Source organism: Schistocerca piceifrons, chromosome 4 (genome assembly GCF_021461385.2).
Source record: "Schistocerca piceifrons isolate TAMUIC-IGC-003096 chromosome 4, iqSchPice1.1, whole genome shotgun sequence".
Classification (NCBI taxonomy): domain Eukaryota; kingdom Metazoa; phylum Arthropoda; class Insecta; order Orthoptera; family Acrididae; genus Schistocerca; species Schistocerca piceifrons.
In genome coordinates, this window is record NC_060141.1 from 498,106,339 (window position 1) to 498,126,608 (window position 20,270).

The 20,270-nt window shown below is 42.4% G+C and overlaps 1 protein-coding gene across 1 annotated transcript in view; it reads left to right on the top strand.

Annotated features, from left to right (window-relative positions):
- Nucleotides 1–1,065: 1,065 nt before the first annotated feature.
- LOC124796246 (protein phosphatase 1 regulatory subunit 12A-like) overlaps nt 1,066–20,270 on the top strand; it is a 371,361-nt gene continuing 352,156 nt past the window's right edge. Inside the window, 1 exon segment of the mRNA XM_047260342.1 lies at nt 1,066–1,375. Coding sequence (XP_047116298.1) covers nt 1,127–1,375 — 249 coding nt within the window. The 5' untranslated portion in view covers nt 1,066–1,126.

The window sequence follows — 20,270 nt, forward strand, 5'->3', positions numbered from 1 at the left end:
CTACTAAACGTGGCTATAAAATGCATAGCTAAATAGCTATGAGTACTTCTTCATCTTCAGCACTGTGAAACAGATGTTCCTACTGCAAGCCCTTTTCTTTTCATATTTTGGAAGAGATAGTATGGACCAAAGCAAGGAAAAATTGTCTAGTAAAGGTGGGCTCTAATGTGCTTACCTCAAGAAGTAAAAACACCTGTTCATCTTCGCTGTGTGAAACACATCTCTTCTACTAGCAACAGCTTATAGCTCTTGGCATGCATTGTAAATTGTATGTTTGCGAGTTTCTTGCTTCGAATCATCGTTCCCACAATATCTCTGAATATTGGCCATTCCACATGGGACACCCTGTAAAATCCTCTTCAGTGTCCTCATCCAAGACATAAGACACGCAGTGAAAAAGGAATTTTGCAATGCATTCACGATAAACATAAAGAAAGGATTCGATTGCTGCAAGAACGTGGATATTGAACGAATACATCGCAAGTTGCCACTTAAAGCAAATGTAATTGGTTGCTATATTTGGGAGGCATACTTTTTTTGCAAAGTTTATGCCTAATTTCACTCTCTTTTTGTTTCTACTTAGCTCCAATTTACTGTGGGCGAGAGATTACATCAGAATCTAGTTTGCTGTGCTGTGCTGGACGAGTCATCACTGACTTGCCTGCTTTTTTTTTCCTCTGAAAACATTGACTTAACCCAGTTCTTTTTCGTTACAGCAAAACTACTTTGAATGCTACTCTGGATACGCTTGTTTCTTTCTTTCTTTCTTTTGTAGGTTTTAGCTAACAGATGCATATAATTAGTCGTAATCGATCTGGAGCAATAACTCAACTTGTAAAAATGCGAGTTATCTGTTGTTTTTTTCCGCCGACGCTTCATATTAATTGTTTGATACGTGGAGTTCAGTTTCATATCCAGTATTTGAGACAGGAATTGAGCTCTGGTTTACCACAGCCGAGTAGGTTGTGGACAGTGTCTGCTGTCGCGTCACAGATGTGTGTTAAGCAAAGTCCTTGACTTAGGCTCGCCAGTTGGAGCCAGTGTATTGCATAATTTGCAGCGAGTTTATTTCTTAACCGCTCCCTCCATGTTGAGTTACACAAACGTATGGGGAGTGTAGGTAGTCATGTCTATTGAGACGAGGTCGAACTCAGCTCTCTTTAAAAGAGCTGAACAATTGAAACGTTGGGAAGAATCAGAAACGAACCGTGTGCCTGGAACACCAAACAGGAAGAAAAAGAAGATACAATTTTCTGCGGGATGTGTGTTTTTAGCTGCGTGTGCTGCCGGAGACAAGGAAGAGGTTCTCCGTTTGCTACAGAAAGGGGCAGACATAGATACAGCGAACGTAGATGGGCTGACGGCGCTACATCAGGTAACAGACGCGCTCTCGCCATTTGGTGGAATTTCAAAATGTCATGCGTATTAGTGATTGTGAGCCAGATCATAATGAATTGACTGTTATTGAAGTGGGTCGTTACAAAATGGCTGACACAATCTACAGCTGTCCTACTAAAACAACTTTCTATGAATACTATGATGTGTATTCTCCAAGGGTTTGAATCCGTATGAAATTACATTCTGCAGATTTAGAACATTGAGCTAATTGTGTTGTCCTCAAGGTGGCAACACTACTTGTGGTTCAATGTTTACGTTAGCGTTGCTTGAGGTAAACACATTTCTTATGACAGCAACATTTTACTAGTATTAGAAAATATCAGTGCGTGTCTCGGCGACTAGTAGTTTTCTTGTTTGTTTACATACATGAATTGTTTTATTCTGAGAGACATTTCTACCTCTTGGTATCGTAGTGTCAGTCAGCAGATACCTACACCATAAGAGTGTATGCATAAATTTATTTAGTCATACAGACATCTTGACAGATGAGTTGCGTTGTTGTGATGCCAAGGACTATTTACCATTTCATGAAGGACCTGTAATTTATTTGTAAACATTTGTCACCTATCAGTAGTTGCTGGATACAGATTGATTAGTATGGTTTATAGATGAGTGGATATCAGGTAGGACTGTGTAACAAACGTGAACTGGTCATCTCAGTGTTTAAAGGTTTATAAATTGCTATATTGTGTTCAGTTTCTCGTTTTTGCGTGTGCATCATAATTAACAGTCCTTGCTTGGTGCTTCTGTGATGATGTTGCTGCAGTCATGTAATTTGCATCAGATAGGTCCCTACATCATTAACTTAATCCACTTTAACTAACTGAACTGACACTGCTGTAAGTGTGTTAATTGCGAATGAATAAATATTGTGATCTTATGGTTTTGTGTATGTCCGTGTGTACCCTTCAGAAGCAGAACCATACATGTATGCATGACGTTTGGATGCACATTTAGATGGTAATTAGTCAGAGTACTTTGTTGTTGGTTTGTATGTCCATTTGTTTGCCTGTCACCATTGATTCGTTAAAATGTAGAGTGTGCATAAGCAATTATGCTGCTTGATACTTGGTTGTGGTTTTTGAATTGGCCCTGTTTCAGGCAGAACAATAATTTCTATGCTATGTTGGCCTGTTAGTTAACTAATAAGTCTTCATTGAATCATTGTCATCACAGTCTTAGTACAGTGACTGATATAAATACTTTTATGTGTGGCAGACAGACTTTGTCAGCTTCATTGAGAAAAGTGGAATGTTTATACAAATGGAAAGGATATTCCTTTCTTGCCTGTACAAGTGCAGTGCTTGCATTATTATGGGATTCCTTCTTGGCAGTATCACAAATGGAAAATGAGAAAACTGTGGGCCTAAATGTATTTCTGTGAGTGCAGCCATTTGCGCACTTGTGCTTTTTCATTTTATGTGTCTTTCCTAGAAATGGAATTATTTTGGAGAAAGTATTCATCAACAGCTTTTATCAGATATTATGTTGGCACAGTTGCAGTTGTTGTAAAGGCACTGAAAACTGCTTTAACTATTTCTGTTGAGAAAAGGGAGTTATTGTGGTCAGCCAGTCCACTTCATTATTCATACCAGGAGAAACAATGTGGAGTTTGATAACATTTCATTATTTGCTGCTGCCATATGACAATTTTAGCGTTGTAAGTGACTGATACTAAGTGCATTTGTTGCTGGCAACAGTATGTGAACATTTGTTGCTGGCAACAGTATGTGAATAATTGTACAGACATCTTGTGCGGTGTTGATCTTGGTGCTTCTGCGACTCTTGATACCTCTGAAAGCAGTAAAGGCAATGTGCACAAGGTAGTACTTTTTTACGTTGAGAAAATGGTGCTATTAAGAAACATATTCTAGACGTTGAAACTTGTGGTAGTCAAGGACAGTAATTTTGATGCCATTAATATTAAATTACCTGTGAAGTATCAGAGAAGATAGCTATGGAACAGTGAGGCGTTTGTCTGTATTGCTTTACCAGATATCACAAAGTGGGCTGTTGTAAAACTAATGAGTTATGCGTAATGCAGTTGAAACTACTTATGGCAGGCGAGGAGTTAAAGCAGAGTGAAATAACTATCGTGTCGTCATTTCCTGTAGAAGGCTCTGCATGTAATTCAATAGTGATATTTGTACAAATAGAAAATTTTAATCCTTACTGAGTGCTTGAATTCCATAAAGAATTTTAGAGTTCCACTGCCGCTTTCCTGCTCCAATCTCTTTCTCTGTCTGGGTAGGGTATTCAGTTCCAAGGAATTTCTGAGAATTGAATAAGTTTTTTTCCATACAGTTAATCCTGTTGTGTGGAGTACCTGCAAGAAAATATTGGTGTTACCTTTTCCCAGATTTTGTTGATAGATTATCTTGTTCTTATAAACTGCTCAATGACTGGAGCCACAATCATAGTGGACTGTTGACATGTTCTTGACCCTTTTACCAAGACTGCTGGAGTTACTTTTATGTTGGCTGTCAAATCTGAAATAATTACTGCTGTGTATGATGGTGGCGGAGGATACCCTGTACCAACAAAATTAATTTCCTTTTCCGTTCCACTAACAGATGGAGCTGAGGAAAAGGATTGCCTTTATGCCTCTGTATTAGCTGTAGTTTGTCATATATTATTCTTGTGGTCCTTATGCAAAATGTATGTTGGTGGCAGTAGTATCATTCTACAGTCAGCTAAAAATATCCGTTGTCTAAATTTTCTCAGTAGAGTTTCTTGAAAAGAACTTTGCCTTCCTTCCAGGGATTCCTATTTGAGTCTTGAAGATCAATGTAAGATTTGAATGTTGTTCAAATCTACTGGTAACAAATCTGGCAACCTGCCTCATAATTGCTTTGATGTCTTCCTTTAAATCAACCTAGTGCAGATCCCAAACGCTTTGGCATTAGGCATACTCAAGAGTAGGTCACACTAGCATCTTGTATGCTGCCTCCTTTTTCATTGATCCACGTTAATTGGAATGTATGATTAATAATATGACAACTATGAATGACTGTTTAAGCTTTCACTGTCTGCTGTTTCGTTCAACAGATAACGTTCTAGTCATCAGCGGCTTAGCGTAGTTTAATTGGATAAAGTCAACTGAGCGCAACACTGAAGCCTTCCTCTCATTCTCTTTCTCTCCTTTCATATGTAGCGTGACACTGCTTTGATTCTTTATGGAATTATGTTCACAAATTTGACAATGCATTTTGGATAATTTTTTCACCAAGAGGAATGTTCAGTACGAGTTGTTGGCTTCGGCCAATGACATAATATTAATGGATTCTGTCAGGTCACCTTTTTACCATTTTGTTAGCGAACCCAAAAAAATGTGTGTGTTGGGGGGGGGGGGGGGGGAGACTGGTTGTGGTGACCCATTGATCTGAAGCTTAGTCCAAAATAGTGTGGAAGGTAACAGTTTGGTTGTGCATTAACAAAGCCGTTTAGTGTGGTACTTGAAAAAAATTTGGTCATGGTGACAGACTGATTTGTAGCTTTGACCAAGGTCTAGCTTAGGTTGGAAGGTGACCGTTTGATTGTGAGTTGGTGAAACAGATGAGTATGACAACTGTAAAAACCTCATTGTTGTGATAGACTGACCTGCAGCATAGTCCAGGTGAAAAAATCGCCAATAACATCGTTACAGTCGCCTAACATTTGTTGTGTTTGTCGCATGTTACCTGTGCTACTGCACAAAGCAGAAAACTTGTATTGAACATTCCTGTTTATCAGATTTTTCGTATGCGCATTGATTTTAGGACATTTAATATACCCTGTTGTCTGCTGGCATTTGTAGGATGTTTGTGCGCAAAATACGATGGCACAGGCATATGTTCCCTTTTGGCTGTCGGCATTACTTCTTAGTACCAACTCATTAACATTGAACTGCACCATTGAATATGCTGCCATGTAATTTGTAGCGCTCAGAAAAGTTGTCTAGGAGACATTACAACAGTTTCCTACTCTAGTATTTTTGAGTACTTTGTTCCTGTTACACAGATGATAAAGTGTGGAACTTAACCATAACTTCTACTATTGAGTATCCAATAAAGTTTCCATACACATAAAACATATGTTCTTGAAAATGGGGATGAGTAAATTCTGAATGTAAGTGTCCCCTATCATTCAATAATATTTGAAATCAATGCCATGGTTGTCATGTCAGCAGGTGCAGTGGAAATAATTTTCCATGGCTCTTAGTTATTTAACTTACTGTTATGCTACTTCTATAAAATGTTAGTGTATAGCTGTCTTCAAACATATATGGTCAGTTTATGTATGAAAAAGGCAGACTGTCAGTATTTGCAGTTTCTTTGTCCAAGGAACATTTTACAATGTTTTAGGGTCCATCAGCTTAATACAAGGAAAATCTGTGTCATATGTACATTCCTATGAATGTGCACACATGTGCAGTGAAGCGAGGACAGTACTAGCAGTTGCCTGAAAAACATGGCACACTTAAATTTGGTGTATGAGCCTCCTGAATCTGAGGCAGGTGTCTTAACAAACGCACTCGTTTGGTCGATTATAAGTTATGTACAATGCTCTTACATTTGTATGTACCGGAAGCAAGTTACCTTTTTAAAATAAAAAAAATATGCATCATTTATTCAGTCTTACGCTACACACAACCCAATACATTTGCTGCTGACTAAGAACAGGAACCATGCTCCCACACCCCTAATACTTGGTATGTTCCCTTCTGCCTATAGGAAAGACAGGAGACGTCGCTTCATGATGAGTGATCTGTCGATATAATAGTGCTGAAACTTTGATATTATGCACTAGCATTCACCTTTATATATTGTTCATCCCTACTCAGAATTCTCAAAATACACTTTAACTGTTACTTCACTGGTATCTCTTTGCACACAATGTAGTAGCCTTTGATGAGAGTATTAGTGCACCACATATGGAGTCATCTGGTACAAAAACCAGGAAGTAACAATATATGGTGATACAAAATAGAACAGTAATGAAAGTTTAGTTGTAGATAAATAATTTAGTGTGCTTGAGTTCATTTGTAGGATGTTGGGGCACTGTAGTTTCTTTACAAAAGAGATTGCTTATGAGGCTCGTATGCCAGTAATAGTGAATACTGCTTAAATACACGGAATTTATGTTAGGTGTGAGGGATGGGGGATATCCAGCATAGGGTCATTCCATGTCAAAGAGACTTTGTGACAAAAAAATTAAAATGACAATATTACAAATATAACCTTAAAAATGCCAAGTTAAAAGTACATTTGTTCATTGCAAAATAATCATAAATATGAAAAAAATAAATTTCTACCTTCACTAAGTGTTTAAAGTGCACTGCTCTATGGCACCAAAGAGAGGTATGTTTTATGCTATTTCCAGATGAATATTAGTTGTGTTATCTATGGCTGATTGTTCTATTGTTGCAAAGACTATTGAAGTCAACATTGTTATAGCTCATAATAATTCATTTTGCTGAGGTAAGCTAATTGCATTTCTTTATTTTGTTAGTTTTATAATATATATGCAGCTTGTAACACCCGTAACAAAAAAGATACAAAAGTTTAATTTGTAATCTAGTAAATTTGTTCTGAACAATACCTTTCTGTAAAAGTGAGGTTATGCACATGTTTTACAATATCATACCATTACATGGCATTTTGAAATCTTATTTAACACTCTTAGAGCTGTTACGGGTGTTACTAATTTTTTGTTTCGGGTGTTACTTAACACATGCGTAACACCCATAACTTGAATTGGAAGGTTTAATGCCACCTTAATCTTTAGTAGGCCTAGGCCCTACATTTAAATTATAACCAAAGGGTATTATTATTAATGAATAGAGTTTCTTAACTATGTTTATGACATACGAAAACAGTTTTGCCGGACGATGTGGCCATGCGGTTCTAGGCACTTCAGTCTGGAACCGCGTGACCGCTACAGTCGCAGGTTCGAATCCTGCCTCTGGCATGGATGTGTGTGATGTCCTTAGGTTAGTTAGGTTTAAGTAGTTCTAAGTTCTAGGGGACTGATGATCACAGATGTTTAGTCCCATGGTGCTCAGAGTCATTTATGAAAACTAAAATTTTTGTTCCACTGCATACATTTGTTTAAGCACTACACCTACATTATAAAAGTTAATTAGGGCATTAACCTGACTCAACTGACATCCTCCTAAAATGTTAATTAAGCCCAAAATTAGATTACATATATTTTATGTTTTCCATTCTAACTTTTCCAAGAACAACAATATTGCTAACCTCAGTTTTAAATTTTATATAGGCCCAGTAAACTGCTCATTGAGGCAGATTCTAGTCATTCATAAGAGCCTAGGTTTAACAATGTCTTCTACTTTTATCTATCTGCACAGTGTTATGTTTATACATATATAGGCCTACATTATCATGATTTCTATCTTCGGAGACCATGGCACCAGTACCAGCAAGGGAAAGAGTGAAGAAGTACCGAGAAAAGATGAAAGAAAACCATGAAAACAGAGAAGCTTACTTGAAGAAAGAATGAGATGAATTAAGAAGATTGCAGGTTAAAAAAAATTGAAAAATAATCAATGTCTTAGAGATAAGAATCGAAGAACAATAAGTGAGAGTGAGAGCATTCAGAGGAAAGAAAAAACTAGAACTCGCAAGATCGAAAGTTCCAAATGAATCTTCTCCTATTGGGACTTATAAGTGTAAACAGACATTTGATAAAGCTGTGAAGAAAGTGTTGAAGGTACTTCCAAAAAGCCCCAGTAAAAAATCTGGTGTTATTAAAAAGATAGTTTCCGGTATAATTGGCTCTGAAACTTTGGATTGACAGTTGAATGGAATTTTTTTGCCAGTTCACATGGTAAAGGAGCCATGGATGGCATAGGAGGTGCACTGAAGAGGAGTGTGTGGACAGCTGTTAGATGTAGGAAAGTTATTATTAACAACGCAATTGACTTTTATGACTACACTCTGAAGAATTTTTCTAAAGTTAAGGTACTATGGGTTGATAAGATAACAGTGGAGCATAACATTCCTATTTTGGATGAAAGGTGGAAAAATTTACAAGCAATTCCTCAAATCCAGGGCTGCCATCACTTTTGGGCTTATAACACAACTGATTTGCTGGTTTCAAAAACAGCAGAGTCATTAATGACAAGGATGTCAGTATTTATTACTGAGGATGCCAAAGTTAAAACAGTACATGCAAAAAGATGCATAAACTTCTATGAGGTGTGCAGTTCTGATGATTCTGATCAGGAGACTGTTTCACCATCTGAATCACAAGACAATATTGGAAGTGCTTGTGAGTTAAGCCTCACTAATAAAATTGAAAAGTCTAATTTAAAATTTGGGTTATTTGTCTTGGCTGACATTTCAAGTGACAAAAAGAAGCCAACCCTATCCAAAATTCAACACCGTTACTTAGGAATCTGCCAGAGTGAGGTTGATGAAGAGGAGGATGTGAAAATAATGTTTCTGAAGTCAGTAGGAAAAAGTAAAACACTTTTTAAACTAGATGAAACTGATGTTTGTTTTGTGAAATTCAGTTGAGTACTATCTAAGGCAACAACACCAGAAATCAAACAAGGTAACCGTTTGTACTATGAGTTCAATTTTGAATTGGATGTTGCTGGGAAAGTTTATTAAATGAAGTTTTTAAACCTTTCAGTAATAAGAAAACATTTTTGTCATAAATTTATTAGGCCTACAAAATGAGGTAAATGTTAAGTAAGTAACGATATCTTGGGCTAGTTGTACTATAAAATTGTAACAATTTTTTGTGTAATAAATAGATTTATCCTTCAAATATGTTCTCTTAAGTACATACTTTTATTCCAGATAAACTACAATACTTCTTTTTATGCAATTGTAAGAGGTAGATTTATTCCTTCAAGAATCAAATCTGATGCATCTATGTAACACCCGCAACAGCAAAATATATATATACTGAGTTATGATGTCCAAAAAATAAAAATTTATATTTCAAAATAAAATTTAGGGCAATACCTCTTGACAATTGTTTTACAAGAATAAAAGCTTCATCAAGTTTGCAGAAATTAGAGAATTCCCTAACTCATAACAGGGACCAGGTCTACTTTTGGTAACACCCGTAACACTACTTTTTTGATTAATAACCAGGAGAACAATAAAACAATTCCAGTATCAACATTTCTAACATGAAATATAATGTAAGCCTTAAAAGTTTTCGATGTTAAATTCAATAAATATTTTTCCTTACATTATTTTTCCTGATTTTAAGGTGTGTACATGTAACACCCGTAACTATGGAATTGCCCCATACACAAAAATGGCAACATGAGCTATCGTGCGTGCATTAGCCCTGAGAGAAATTGATACAAATTCTGAGAAATATCAACTGCCAACATTAAGGAGTAAACACTATTGAACACCTGGAAGCACACCGTTAGGGCGTCAGATGTTTTGACAAAAGAGCTTCTCAATGAATTCCAAGAATCACTTTCAGGACCAAATCTGCAAATATTCAATTCCACATGCACTGGAGTATAAAAAGTTGTACCGTCAATAACCCATCTAAGAACAGAATAGGGCGAAGCTGTACTACAATGCACAATAAGAAAGTGTCCATTTAGCACTCTTTATCACAATAAAAGAGTGCCAATTGGCGCGCGCTGCAAGAACTGTTGTTTCCAGTTGATAAACATTTGAATAATGTGTAAATGCTGCCAATTCGTAACCATGAATACCGTTTTTGAGATTTAGTATTGGAGTATGGACTACATGTTTTTCCTCGAATTTCACTTTCATACTTCTACTATCAGTCTGCGGTTGCTTCACAATAAAACGCCATTGTAGAATAAATACGTCGCACAGCTGTCCGTATGTGCGTATCAAACGGACGCCCGAACTCGTCGAGTTAATGTGTCTATTAATTGACTGTATAATATTGGTAGTAAACTTCAAAAAATCGAATGTACCGAAGCAATAATTACAGCACCTGTTCACTGGTTGACATCTCATGTATCGTATCATTGTTATTTAAATAGTACCGCCTAGAATGTAAAACAGAAAAGACGAGGGCAGATCGCGTGCCTCGGGAGGGTGGGGCCATCTGGCGCTAGCTCGATCATAAATAAGACGTTCTTCGCCGTGATGACCGCGCCGAGTTATAAATAGCCAGCCCGGCGCCTGGCTGTGGTACGGTCGCGTCGGCGCGCCGAGCGTCGCTGACCTGCTCGAGACGACCATTGCGTCGGCGGCGCACACGTGCCTGGTGGACAGAGTTACGAAGTGCTCGACACCGTACCCACAATCTCAGCTCCTGGGGGAAGAGGGGGTCGGGGGCCGGCCGCGGCGCCCATATTCGTTTCCCGATGAGTGGTCACGACAAATGGTTCTGGATAGACTTGCTACTGGTCACTTTGTGTCGGGACAGGACTCTAGTTCTGTTTCTTCCGATAATTTCTGTTGTGGGGAAAGTCAGGTGCGTGAGGAGTTGCCAATCGTGGATTTCCGAAACATCCTTGGCTTAACTTTCAATGAACAACAGTTCGCTCTGAACATAAGTAAGTGTAACGTATTGTGCATATACAGGGTGATTATAATTAAACTTTCAAACTGCTGTATAAATAACACCACTGGTCAGAATGATGTCAAATTGCAATGGAATATTATAGGAGAAGGGGAAAACGCATGGCAGAAGAAAATGACATAGTTACAAAATGTAGCAATAGAGGCCACAGTAACCATCATAATTTAATAGGGGTCGACTACAAATGACAAATGAATCATACTACAATGCCTAAAGTGTATGTTTGACGTTAAACAAACTGTATTACTCAGTGTGCATAGGTGTACAGGTACGATACTGTTAGTTATGTAAGCCCATCCACCATGGCAAGGTCATATCACACCGGATAGGAAAAATTGGTTTTTGTCCTGATGCCAAGAATTGCATATAAAGCATTAGTCAAAATCGGATTATTAATTTCCATGTGACTGGCACAACCATTTTGTGCAGCAAGTTTAAATCGAGGAACAGAATGTTCGACAACTGATTGAAGTGTTCCAGTGTCACGTTCAGAATGTGTTGCACAAGGTGTGTCTTTAATGCAGCTGAGTTTGCAATCAGAACACTGAACGTAACACCTTTCAGATAGCTCCACAGCCAGAAGTCACATGGCCCCCTGCAGGTCCAGGGGTCAGAATAGGCCTGAGGTTAGAGGCAACTAAGAGGTGTCTCACACTTTTCGGCCCTACAAGTTCAGGTCAATTTTATGGTTTGAGCTGCCACTTTCCAAATTCTACAGAAGTGCGGACCATATGGGGGAGGATGCCTTACGTGGTGCATGAGTTACCTATAGTGCCCTTAGATTCAATCTCCTGAACCTCATGTCATGGCTTTGCATCTCCATCTGCAATTCAACTATTTGGGTGAGGACTTTCCGGGGCATGTCATCTTCTCCCGTTGTCGTATGTCCTCTTTCGCCCCCCCCCCCCCCCCCCTCGACAATATTGGATTTCTCTGCGCCCAGTATCCAGCAGCACAGTAGCCAGTCAGTTGTGGTGGGGCTGTTGTGTACCTATTTGTTGGTGGACCCCCTGAAAACACATCGATCGCACTGCTTATGCCTGAGCTGTAAACTCCCCACGTATGCCAAGGAGTAGATGCCTATCCTCGTGGGGCATCAGGACTCCTGGCAACGACCATCATGCCAGGTTGCCTTTGGTGTGGCTGGGTGGCGCCTGTGGGGAGAGGCCCTGATTGGAGTGGGTGGCATCAGGGCGGATGACTCGCAATGAAGCAGGCTAAGCCATCTCTTAGTGGTGACCGCACGGCGCCAGCAGTCTCATAAGAAGGGCAAGATCGAGTACAGTGTGGACAGAAATGGCTGTAAATCGGTTCCCTCCCTCACTACTCTGTGGAAGGAACGTAGGGCTACAGAAAGAAGAGAGCCATATTTGCCTCGGTATTTAGTCTGTAGCTGAAAGAAAGGGGACTCCTTTCTACCTACAAAGCCTCAATATTTTGTTGAACATCTTGAGGATTAGTTTGGGCAAGTGACAGTGGTGTCCATGATTAGAAGCGGTGCAGTATTGATTCAGGCAGTATCCCCAGCCCAGTTTCGAACGTTACTCGCTTTTGACTGATTGGGTGATATTCCTGTTTCCGTCACTCCCCATAAAAGCCTCAACATGGTCCAGGCGATTATTTTTCCATCGCGACCTCCTCTTGCAGTCTGACGACGAACTCCGTGCCAATCTAGAACAGCGGGTGTTCATTTCATCTGGCGCGTTTACAGGGGACCCAAAGACAACAGGGTTGCTACTGGTGCCTTCATCTTGGCCTTTGAGGGTGATGCATTGCCCGAAAAGGTCAAGGTGATGGTTTACTACTGTGACATTAAACCGTATGTCCCTCCCCATAGGCAGTGCTTAAAGTGATTGAAATTCAGGCACATCTTCCTTTTGCACTTCCAGCACCACATGTTGAGACTGCGGACGTCCACTGCATAGAGATATTCCATGTGTGCCTCCTCCCGCTTGTATCAACTGTAGAGAGCAGCACTCTCCCTGCTCGCCAGACTGCACTGTATTCAAAAAGGAGTGGAAAGTCATGGAGTAAAAGACCCTGGACCGGTTGACTTACCAAGAGGCCAAACGTAAATTTGAACGATGACATCCAATTTGGTTGACGTCCACATATGCTGCAGCTGCATTACCATCGTTGTCACATGTACCAGTTGTACCACACTCTATGCTGCGAGCAGTGGGCCCTCCGGATCTCGAGAATACATCCGCCCCCTTGGTGGTAGGAAGAAAATACCCTTCCGTTGCTCCCAAAGTACCTACTTTGAGAGCAAGCCCCCCCCCCCCCCCCCCAAATGCAGTGGACCTTCCCTCAGCTGAAGAGGCAACAACCTCCCTCAGCTCCTCTTGTGTGGAAGGGGACCCTTGGGACCCTCTCTACTAATGCCACAGTGGACACTCGCCAGTGGCTAAAGGAGCCAAAAGCCACTGCGCGAATAGCTTCACGGTCTTCCTCCGTGCCTGAAGCCACTTCGGAGAAGTCCTCCCAGCAAGCACCTAAAGAGAAGTGAGAGGGCAAGCAAACAAGGAAGTCTGCTAAGAAAAACGCCCCTCCAGTGGCCCCAACACCACCAGTCTCTACCATTTCTGCACCTGAGATGAGGTGGATATCTTGGTGTCCCCTGAGGACCTGGATCTCACTGATGGCTCATCCACAATAGGAATGGATACAAATACTCAATCAGTGGCAGCAGGTGACCCTGAGGCGTAACCTGCGTCATTCTGTGCTTCATGTCTTCCCACCCTCATGATAACGTCCTCCAGTGGAATTGCTGCTGTTTTTTTCCACCACCTGGCTGAGCTACGGCAATGTTGAGCTTTACATCTGCTTTCTGCATTGACCTCCAGGAAACCTGGATCCCAGCAATGCAGAGGCCCCTGCCCTCCACGGATATAGGGGATATTACAAGAACCGTAGCGACTATAATAGTGTGTCGGGTGGTTTGTGTCTGTCTTGAACTCAGTATGCAGTGAACATGTGCCCCTTCAAACCCCTCTTGAAGCTGTGGCTGTCAGGATAAGGATGATGCAACGTAGATCTTCCTCCAGATGGTGCAGTACCCCTGAACGCATTGGCTGCACTGATCAACTCCCTAAACCTTTCCTACTTTTGGGAGATTTTAATGCCCGTAACTCCTTGTGGGGTGGCACTGTGCTCATTGGCCGAGGTAGAGATGTCGAAACTTTCCTGTCTTAACTCGACCTCTGCCTCTTAAATACTGGGGCTCCCACATATTTCATTGTGCCTCATGGCACTTACTCGACCATTGATTTATCCCTCTGCAGCCCAGGACTTCTCCCATGTGTCCACTGGAGAGCCTACGATGACTTGTGTGGTAGTGACCACTTTCCCACCTTCCTGTCACTCCCCCATCGCCATTCCCCTGGACGTCTGCCAAGATGGGCTTTAAACAAGGCTGAGTGGGAAGCTTCCATCTGTGCTGTCACTGTTGAATCTCCGCCACATGGTACCATTGCTGTGGTAGTTGAGCGGGTCACTAGAACGACCGTTTGTGCGGCGGAAAACACGATCCCCTGTTCTTTAGGGTGCCCCAAGCGAAAGTCAGTACCTTGGTGGTCGCCGGAAATCGCTGAGGCCATTAAAGAGCGTCGGCGAGCTCTATAGTGACATAAGTGGCACCCTTCCCTTGAGTACCTAATAGCTTTGAAATGGCTCCATGCCCGCGTTCACCAGCTTATAAAAAGACGGAAACAGGAGAGGTACGTCTCAACCATTCCTGCTCTGGACAAAGATCAGACATGTTTGTGGGTACCAGACCCCGACAGGTGTCACTGGCATTTACAGTAATGGTGTGTTATCTACCGACGCAAACGCAATTGCCGAACACTTTGCTGAGCTCTATGCTCAAGCCTCCACGTCGGAGAATTATCCCTCAGCATTTTGCACCCTCAAAATGCGGATGGAAAGGAAAGCTTTCTCGTTCATTGAACGTCACAGTGAACCCTATAATGCTCTGTTTACAGAGTGGGAGCTCGTTAACGACCTCGTACATTGGCCCGACACAGCTCCTGGGCCAAATCGGATCCTCAGTCAGATGATCAAACATCTCTCCTCCGACTACAAGCGACATCTCCTCGTCATCTTCAACCGGTTCTGGTGCGATGGCGTCGTTCAATCGCAGTGGAGAAAGAGCACCATAATTCCAGTGCTCAAACCTGGCAAATACCCACTTGACGTGGATAGCTATCGGCTCATCAGCCTCACCATTGATCTCCGTAAGCTTTTAGAACATACGGTAAGTCGGCGGTTGTGTTGGGTCCTGGAATCACGTGGCCTAATGGTTCCATGCGAGGGCAGTTTCTAGCAGGGTTGCTGTACCTCTGCTAATCTAGTTTTGCTCGAGTCTGCTATCCGAACAGCCTTTTACAGACGCCAACACCTGGCTACCGTCTTTTTTGATTTACAAAAAGTTTAAGACACGACCTGGCGACATCATATCCTTGCCACATTATATGAATGGGTTCTCCGGGGCCTGCTCGTGATTTTTATCCAAAATTTCCTATTGCTCCATACTTTCCGTGTCCAAGTTGGTGCCTCCCATAGTTGCTCCCCGCTTCCCCCCACCCCCTCATATCCAGGAGAATGGGGTCCTGCAGGGCTCTATATTGAGTGCATCTCTATTTTTAGTGGCCATTAACGGTCTAGTAGTAGCTGCCGGGCCGTCTGTCTCACCTTCTCTGTATGAAGACGACTTCTGCATTTCGTACTGCTATTCCAGTTTTGGTGTTGCTGAGCGTCGCCTTATACAGGGAGCCATCCACAAGGCGCTGTCATGGGCTCTAGCCCACGGCTTACAGTTTTCAGCTGCGAAGTCGTGTCATGCAATTCTGTTGGCGTCCTACCGTTCATCTGCAACCAGAACTTTACGTTAATGATGATCCACTCACTATAGCGGAGACATATCGATTCTTAGGACTGGTTTTCGACGCCCGATTGACGTGGCTTCCTCGTCTTCGTCAGCTGAAGCGGAAGTACTGGCAGAACCTCAATGCCCTCTGCTGCCTGAGCAACACCAACAGGAGTGCAGATTGCTCTACGCTGCTGCAGCTCTACAGAGCCGTTGTTCAATCCCGCCGTGACTATGGAAGTCTGGTTTATGGTTCGGCGGCACCCTCAGCGTTGGGTTTACTCGACCCAGTGCACTACTGTGGCGCTCGACTGGCAACGGGAGCTTATAGGACGAGTCCGGTGACCGACGTCCTGGTGGAGGCCAGAGTCCCTCCATTGAAGGTGAGGCGTGCACAACTGCTCGGCAGTTATGTTGTACACATTCGTAGTTTTCCTGAGCATCCGAATTACAGCCTCCTTTTCCCACCCACGGCAATTGATCTCCCGCGTTGGAGGCCCAGGTCAGGGCTTACGATTGCGGTTCACGTCCAATCTCTTCTGTCTGAAGTGGAGTCCTTGCCTTTACCGCCTATACTTGAGGTCCATTCACGTACACCTCCATTGTGCACACCTAGGCCGAAGCTTTGCCTGGACATTTCAAATGGTCCTAACAACTCAGTTAACGCCATGGCTCTCCGCTGTCACTTCCTCTCGATTCTGGGCATGTTCCGGGACCATGAGTGGTTTACACCGATGGCTGATGGTCACATAGGCTTTGCGTATGTTCATGGAGGACATATTGAACAGCATTCCTTGCCAAATGCCTGCAGTGTTTTCATGCAGAGATGGCGGCCATATTCGTGCTCTTGAGCACATCCCCTCATGACCTGGCGAGTCATTTCTCCTGTTTACTGACTCCTTGAGCAGCCTACAAACTATCGACCAGTGCTGCCCGCGCCATCCTTTGGTAGCCACCATCCAGGAGTCCATATACGCCCTGGAACAGTCCAGTAGTTCGGTGGTGTTTGTGTGGACCCCAGGCCTCGTCGGAACCCCCGGAAATGAACTTGCCGACAGGCTGGCCAAACAGGCTACACGGAAACCGCTTCTGGAGATCGGCATCCCCGTAATTGACATGCGATCATTAATACGCCGCAAGGTTTTTCATCTTTAGGAGACGTTATGGCATAATTTCAATACGCACAACAAACTGCGTGCCATTAAGTGACTATGAATTTACGCAAGTCCGCCATGCTCCGCATTGGCCATACGTGGCTAACACATGGCTACCTCCTCTGTCGCGAGGACCCGCCTCGGTGGCACTGTGGCTCATATGACTGTCGTCCACATCTTGCTGGACTGCTAACTTTACTTCCCTCTGCGGCTGCCTTTAAACCTTCCCAACACCCTACCTTCGGTGTTGGGCAATAATGCCTCAACAGCAGATTTAGTTTTACGTTTTATTCGTGAGGGGAGTTTTTATCGTACCATCTAAGGGTGGGCATTTAGCCTTCTCTCAGAGGCCGCCACCCTCCCTCCATTTTAACTCTGTCGCACTTTCTTTGCATTTGTTGGTGGTCGTCTTTTTCCCTACATGTGTTCATCTCGCCTTGTCTTCGTGGGGTGGACATTTTAATGAGTTGCAGAGTGGCTGGCTCATCCCCTTTTGTTATTGTGATCAGCCAGCCCAGACCATCTGCTCTATGGTTTTAATACATTCTTCTACTTTTGCTTGTGGTGTATGTTTCCCCGTTTTTTGTGCGTTCCATTCATATTATTGTTATGTGTGGTTCCCCATTTCTTTCCCCCTTTTACTATCTCAAACGTACTTTGGGTGTTTCTGTACATTGAGCCTTGCTTGCATCAGGAAGAAGGGACTGATGACCCTGTAGTTTGGTCTCTTTATACCCCGAACAAACCAACCAACCAACCAGAAGTCACGGATTAAGATCAGGTGATTGGGACGGCCAGGCTGTAGGGAAATGGCGGCTGATAATTCTATCATTTCCGAAATGGCGCTGCTTAACTGGATTTGCAGTGTGCGGAGGTGCGCCCTCTTGCATAAAAATGTTACCATCCACGCTGTTGGAGAGCTGAAATGACGTGGTTGCCCAAAAGGCCCTCATAGCGCTTACCAGTGATTGTACACACAACAGGACCGGAAGCATTTCGCTTCGAAAAAATATGGCCATATTATAAATGACGCCGTAAATTCGCGCCACACAGTGACATTTTGAGGATGAAGTGGTACTGGTTGATTTGCGTGTGGACTTTCCCTTGACCATATTCGACAATTCTGTGTATTGACATATCCTGTCAGATGGAAGTGGGCTTCATCTGTCCACAAAATCTTCAACGGTCGATCATTGTCCACTTCCATGCGAGCAAGAAATTTTAAATCAAAGGTCTCTTTTTGCTAGCAGGTCAACAGGAAGCAATTCGTGCACCTGGGTAATTTTGAATGGATAGCAAAGAAGGATGTTCCGTAGGATTTTACGCACCGTGCTCACGGGTATGTCCAATGTTCGGGCAATTCTCCGTACACTACACGTTTGCACACCACCACTCGTCTCCTCCTGCATTGCTGTGGCCGTTGCTTCCACTGACGTCGAATCAATTATTTCCCTCCCTCTACCAGGTTACGCACCAAAAGAACCCGTCTTTTCGAATTTCCGAATCAGTTTCTCCAGACCTACGGCAGTCATCGGACCAACGCCTTTTTTCAAACCCTTCAGTGTCCGAAACTTCTGCAGAGCGACAGTGCATTGAGACAGTCAACGCGAACGTCGCAGACGGGAAAGGCGGAAAAGCTTTATACCCAGCGTGTATATACCAATTTCAATAGGTCGTGCGCGTGGCAGGTGTTTTCATTTACATATTTTGACACATAAGCGCCATCTATTGATCAGTTTTCACACTTTTTTCTGCCATACGTTTTCCCCCTTCTCCGATAATATTCCGTTGCTATTTGACGTCATTCTGACAAGTGGTGTTATTTCTACAGAGTTTTGAAAGTTTAACTCTAATTATAATCACCCTGTATATGCAAAGAAATACACTACTGTTCCTTTACATTGTTTACATGTAATCACCAGAAACAATAACTATCGTAAAATATCTAGGAGTAACGATTTGGAGCGACGTAAACAAATTACTGGAAAAGATTCATTGGGAGAATGGGAAGAAGTTGATCCACGTAAGAAGTGGCTTACAAAACACTTGGTTGACAGATTTCTTTCTATTACCCATGAGTCTTGGAACCTTTATCGGGTGGGGTAATAAGGGGGCGAGAGAGAGAGAGAGAGAGAGAGAGAGAGAGAGAGAGAGAGAGAGAGAGAGAGAGAGGCGGGGGGGGGGGAGGGGGGGGGGGGAAGGAACCAAGATCCAGTGAAGAACGGCAGCTTCGTCGTAGAATGCTTTAGCTTGCGCGAGGGCGAAAAGTTGATGTTCTTCAAATTTCAGTGGCAGACGCAACGTGAGAGGCGTTCTATAAGGTAGCGCCAAAGTCACTGGTCAGTTGGTTAAAAGAAAACAATAGTAACAGCAAGACCTAGTGCAGTAGGAAGTTTTAACCTGTTATTACCAAATAGTGATCATTACGTCTTGTCAAGATGGTATACAATGCAATCACAAGCAAAACAAACTCAATAATCAAACTAGTGAATTGTTGAAAGCGTGATCTGTGAGACGTGTTTACAGATGAAGTTTTCGAATTGTCACGAAGTTAACGAAAGAAGAAAGGATTTTTGCATTAAAAGCATTTTATAATGGCGTTGTTACTGCAGTTGTTCATGAATAGGGAAGACAGTTTATATCAAAACCCCCAATTAGACAAACACTGCACGACATACGAGATAGATTTGAAGAACATGTAGTTGTTATGGATGCACCAAGATCTGGCCGCCCAACAACAGTCATAGCTGACGAATTAAATCTTTTGTTTAAATCAGTGTCCAGTGACTTTTGTGCCACGCTGTACATCACGGAGAAGTTTACTGCTGCAATTCCGAGAGGTTACGCGCCGGGCCGATGCGGCCGACATTCTAGTCCCTCGTATGAACGATTCGCGAAATGATCACAAAAGGAGATTGGAACTGATACAGAGGTGTATCAACATTCTTTCTTCCGATGTGCCATTGACGTTTAGAACAGAGTAGAGGGGTTAAAGACAGTTGTATCCGAGGTACCGTTCGCCACATACCGTAAGGTGGCTTTGAGGAGTGTAGATCACTTAAGGGGATACGGAATCACCTATCCCCGCAATGTTAATATATGCCTACTATAGGGAACATTTTCTCACAAACTACTGGAGACAGAGAGGTAAAAATTTTACTGTATGTGCATTCATATGTTGCAACAATACTGAAACAACAGTTTATTGTCAAAGTATTTTCTTACAGAGATATTGTACATTTATTTTTAAGTAAATTTTTTCCATCGCTTTTTACTAGACTATCACCCCTAAGTCTTTCGTAAATCAAGTA